Raw genomic sequence first — 5,307 nt, 5'->3', positions numbered from 1 at the left:
CCGCTTCACCGGCTCACGCTACTGACGCTTCACTGGGACTGGGGCTTTTTATTAAAAAAAAACTAAAACAACTTATGGAGAGCAATTCCTTGGAGATTCATGATGCTTTGGGGATGGTTCAATTCATATTAAAAAACAAAATCAAAAACAGGTTGATTAAACCTAAATAAGGTTTTAACAGCTCATAAAATAGCCTATTTAATTTCAATATCCTAAATACTAATGAGATTAAGGCAAACCATTCTGTTTATTAAATATTGCTACAGTGACAATTTAACAGCTCAATGTGTGTGTGTGTGTATATATATGGAAAGAATAAGTGTTAACATAAAGATGCTGCCAGTCTAAACCACAACTAAACAGATAGCATGGGAAAAGGAAAAACCAACCAGGAAAGATAATATTTAAATCCTAAGATTCTCTCCTTCTAGGAGTAAAGTATTTTTGCTTTCTTTTCTTTTCTTGTACTAACTTATTTCCTTTATGTTAAATATATTTTTCCAGTTAACAACAGTACAGTTTGACATTAAGTAGTTTCAGAAGTATTTTTTTTCACATTGCTACAAAGCTCACCGTCAAGGAAACAAACCATAATTTTAAGTTTATAGTGCTGTGTGGGACTGAGAAATCTTGCAGGTCACTAGTTTTTGTACAGCATAATCTTTTGATATAGACCATTTTCACAGTAACCACAATGCAGACATCGTAACTGATAGCATTTAACTTCTCCAATTTGCAATAATCAAGATTTATCTCTAAACATTTTTAAGCATGCATTTATTTTCCATTAGTGTTACACTGATTTTCAAGAAATGTTAACATTCCTGAACTTGAATATTCAGATTCGTAAGGGGCTTAATAAATGCTTTCCTTCTCTGATAGCAGATGCATCATTGTCATGGAAGTGACCAGTGGTCAGTTTCTGTGTGGAAACAGACTGCAGTTACAGGAGTAGAACTGCCCTTGGGTCGGAGGGGAACAGCAATGGACAGAACTCCGGGGTGGACACTTCTTTGCCGCGCGGTAGTGTGAAAAGCACAGGATTCAGGGTCATCTGGAATAAACATCCACTCCTATGGACAAAACACACTGTACTGAGAACATCAGGCTACCATTTTCATTAATAAACAGCAGTTGGTACAAACTCAATCCATTCAGATCAGATTTAGTAAAAAATCAATCTCATACAAGTAGTAGGTAGCTATACAATACTGCACTGACATCAGCTAGAAAATTTAAAAAGCTTCAGAAGAATTTATACAATTTCTCACCATGAGAGGCAATTATTGCATTTATTATTCTACAGGAAAGTTAAGTGATTAACTGTTTGTGCTCATTGGGTCTTTCCTGTGGTAAGATCTTTTATTCCGCTGCAGTTGCTGAAACGGAACTTATATTGCGAACTATATGGAAATACAATAGCAGCAATAGAGTCAGTCATGATAACAGCTTATGCATAGAGGTGCAAGTTGTTCTGTGCACATTTGTCTTTGTAGTAAGTATAGTCTTGCTTAGTGGCTCCCTAGGACAAGTTGCATTTTATTGTTACCAGTAATTTACTTAGAATTTATTAGTGAACCAAACATTTCTGTCTTCTAACTGAACAACAGAGATATTGCTGTTATGGATTCAATTTCAGTTATTCTTTTGAAAAGCACCTTCGTTGTTTTTTTTTTTTTTCTTTCCAAATTGCTTATGGTCAAGACCTTTTAAAATGTTTTCATAGTGAAGTTTTTCATCATTGTTCTATCACCAAGACGTTTTTGCCAGGTGCTTTGAAATATCCCAGATTGTTTCATTATAACACATACATCAATGTTGACAATCCTTCTAAGTTGACCAACGTTTTCTAAGGTGAATATATGGTTGGTACCCACACATGCCTTACTGTGCTATGAAGAAAAGATTTTTATTGCAAGAAATTTTCTAAGAAAACCACCATTTGCATTTCTGGAGTCCACTTCCAAACTGAGTAACATAAAGGGCTGTTCCAAATTGCCTCCAGGGCATTTAGACCACACCTTAAAGTGAAACTATGATAAAACAATTTTAGCAACTCTGGAGGAAATGTTTGGTATCATGCCTGTGTTAGGTTTTACAGCATAGTAACATGTTGTATCATTTGTTAATAATAATTTGCTTCTACATACTGTTTCAAAAATTGAGAACAGAACCATCCTTCCCCCTAGGACTCTGCCACCCAGTGTGCACAAAAAGGCAAAGGCATAAACTATCCTTGGAGGGAGACTATTTCCCCAGGACTAGCTGATCTCCCTTGATAAGATAGTAGCACTCAATTGCCACCTGGGCAAGTCAATCAAGAGGGCTTACACAACAGATGGGCAGATTTGAATATATTTATTTCTACAGTTTCATTTTGTTAAAAGTTTTGTGGCAAAAAAAGGGGGGGGGGGAAGGAAAGGAGATCCTATAAATAGTAAAAAGGAGGGAAGCAGTGCTCCAGGGCCTGAAATAAGTGGGATCAGTATTACTGCTACACCAAAGGAAGCTGCTCACCCTATAAAAGGACAGAAGTACATCAGTTACGGCACACCTGCTCGTTTCAGGTGGGAGAGGAAGTGTCCCTTCCTCACATTGGGGCCCTGGGATGGCCAGTGGCAGAGTTAGCACTCAGTTCTCCAGCCCTGACCATCTGCTTCTTCTCTCCCTCACTAGGGAAGACCACACTGGACGAAGCGAAGCAAGCCCTCCTGGCTCGCGCCAGCTGAGGGGCAGGGCTGAGCTAACGCTGCCAGCGACATGGCTTGCTGGATCTCCCAGCTTCCCGGAACGCAAAGAGTTCCTGAGAGAAATGTGAAACAGTCATCAAAGTAGTCTTTTTTTTTTTTTTTTTTAAACTGGAAGATGTCAAAAGTAAATGGAATTCAACAGCTGGCTAGGGGTGTTTTACATTCAGTCATGTGGAAGCTCCTCTGAATCTCCTGGTTAGATAAAGAATTACCCTATCACTTCTTTAAAGTAACTAAAACAAGGGGGAAAAAAGTCACTTGAGGATACTACAATCTTTGCACGAGAAGTGGATTTGCAATGAACAATCTGCTCGGCCCACAGATCTGGGCCTGGGGGTGGGTGTGGGGGAGGAAGGAGGCTCCAAGTGACACTGTGTCACCCAGGGTTGCAGGTGGTGAATTTTTTGTAGTGGGTGCTGCCTGAGTGAACCAGCCCGTGGCCAGCGGACAAGGGGAACAAAGACATCTTGTCCTCTGCATGCATAGTTATGTAGTAAGGATGGGCCCCAAATTGTGGCGGGGGGAGGTGGGGAATGAGCATTCCCACGAGTCCATAACGAGGATAGCCAGCTCAGTGTGAAAGGAGCTCATGTCTTTAAAACCTTTCAACCAATGACTTGAACTAAAAACAATTCAAACCACTGGGTCATGCACAGTTTAAGTTAAACCTCTAAGGACTAGGACAGGAGTGAAAATGCCCTCTGTGGAGGTTGAGGGGCCGGAGTAGAGAGGGGAACCATGAGTGTGGCAGCCACAGAACGGGGACGGGAGACGCACAATTCAGTATGGCTTTAGGATGGAGGCGCTCCGCGTCCCCGGCCCTCCTCCCCACAAATCAAAGCCAGGAAACAGCCCAGCCGCCCGCCCACTCCGCCCCCATAACCGTGCCCGGTGGCGGCTGTCCAGGCGCCCGTGCTCCCAAGGAAGTGGCTTTTGCTCATTCCAGTAGATCCAACGCCCGGGCTTGGGGAGATGGAGGGGTGTTAAGAGAGCGAGCGAGAGAGAAAGAGGAAGAGAGCCCTTGTGGTGGGTCGCAGTGACCAGTCCCCCCACTGCGAAGGGGGACCTCTTCGGCCCATGGTTCCTGGGGCGCGGCGGCTTCAAGGGAAGACTTTGGGTCCTGGATAGGGCTCTCCCTCGCACCAGAAGTCATCGGCCTGCGGGGTCTCCAGGAGCCACACCTCTCGGGGCAGGTCACAGGCCGAGGCAGGGGACTCCTGGGGTCGGACGGGCTCCAGCACTCGATAATAGTGGCAATCCCGGCCGTCGTCCGGATCGTAGGGAGGGGCGAGGATGTCCAGGAAGGCGGCTGGCCCGTCCACGGCGTCAATCTGGTGCAAGTTGTCCCGGTGCGGGGTCAGCAGGCAGGTGCCGCTGGCCGCGGTGTACTCGGCCCGCGAGCGGAGCACTCCCGGCCGCAAAGCGTCCCGCTCCCGGGCCTGCAGCGGCGGCTCGAACTGCTGTTCGGGCGGTGGGGCCCGCGGCCGCTGGCCGCCCGCAGCCTCCAGCTTGTCCAGGCAGCTGATGCGCAGCGTGCCGTAGAGCACCTTGAGCATCCCGTGCATGCCCGGGTGGTCGTGCAGCGGGATGGACGTGCCGCTCTTGAGCAGGAACACGCCCAGGCTGAAGCCGTCCGTCTCGTAGATGTGCATGTAGGTGACGGGCGGCAGGTTGGGCGGCAGCGGCTGCCGAGTGGCCTTGCGCGGGGCGATGTTCAGGTCCTCGGCTCGGATCTCGGTCAGCAGGCTCTGCAGCTTGCTCAGGTTCTCGGGGAAGCCGGGGGACAGCGGCGCCTCGGGGCCCGAAGCGGCGCCCCGCTCGGCTGCAGCGTTGCGGCCGCCCCCGCTGCCCCGGAAGGTGAGGCACGCCTGGCGGGCGATCCGCTGGATGAGGGAGGCCATGTTGTCTCGGGGCATGCTCGGCTGTTCGTCGGCGGGCCGCGCTCGGCCTCCTCCTCCTCTCCTCCGCCCCTTGCGGTCCCCGGCGGCCGCCACGGCGGCCCACAGCCCTGAGCGAGGCGGGAGGCCCCGCGAGTCCCGGCCCGTCGGGCGCGCGGCTCCGCCGGCAGCGCCGCCGCTCTCACCTCGGCAGCCTCGCGCCGCTAACGGCCCGGCGCGCTCGCCCTCCGCGCGCGCACGCACGTTCCGGGAGCAGGGACCGGCGGCGCGGACGGTGCCAGGCTTCGCCTCACGCCCCGCGCTCCATTCATGCGGCCCGCACCGACGACAGTGGCCGGGCGCGCCGGGGAGGGGGCCCCGCAGAGCACACCGGGACTTGTAGTCCGGTGTTCCGCCCCAGTTCCCAGAGAATTCGCTTTGTCAACCGGAAAAGGGCGGGAATATTCGGCCCGAGGGCACCAGACAGCCTTTTCCACCGTGACAAGGTGTGTTCTTGTTTGGAAAAAGGTAAATTGGTCTGTCCGAGCAGAAAGCCCTTTGACTACAATTCCCGGCATCCCCCGGAGGCCGGGGCAACGCACTTCCTGCAGCTGGCGGGCAGAGCAGTGGAGGCCCCTGACCATTACGAGAAACAGAGCCTGAGGGTCACCGACCTCCTG

The 5,307-nt window shown here is 50.0% G+C and overlaps 1 protein-coding gene across 1 annotated transcript; it reads right to left on the bottom strand.

The window, feature by feature from the left end:
• Positions 1-756: 756 nt before the first annotated feature.
• ADO (2-aminoethanethiol dioxygenase) lies at positions 757-4,872 on the bottom strand. Its single transcript, XM_040975826.1, has one exon. It carries the CDS (start codon positions 4,664-4,666, stop codon positions 3,851-3,853), a length of 816 nt encoding a protein of 271 aa, XP_040831760.1. The 5' UTR covers positions 4,667-4,872; the 3' UTR covers positions 757-3,850.
• Between the last annotated feature and the right edge of the window lie 435 nt (positions 4,873-5,307).

Source organism: Ochotona curzoniae, unplaced genomic scaffold (genome assembly GCF_017591425.1).
Source record: "Ochotona curzoniae isolate NIBS_2020 unplaced genomic scaffold, NIBS_Ocur_1.0 contig_2692, whole genome shotgun sequence".
NCBI classification, from domain to species: domain Eukaryota; kingdom Metazoa; phylum Chordata; class Mammalia; order Lagomorpha; family Ochotonidae; genus Ochotona; species Ochotona curzoniae.
Note: the sequence above shows the minus strand (reverse complement) of the source record. Positions and strands in the feature narration are given on the sequence as shown.

Bases quoted from the DNA above. Each gene is read 5' to 3' on its own strand.
- ADO (XM_040975826.1), bottom strand. From the start codon at position 4,666: ATGCCCCGAGACAACATGGCCTCCCTCATCCAGCGGATCGCCCGCCAG.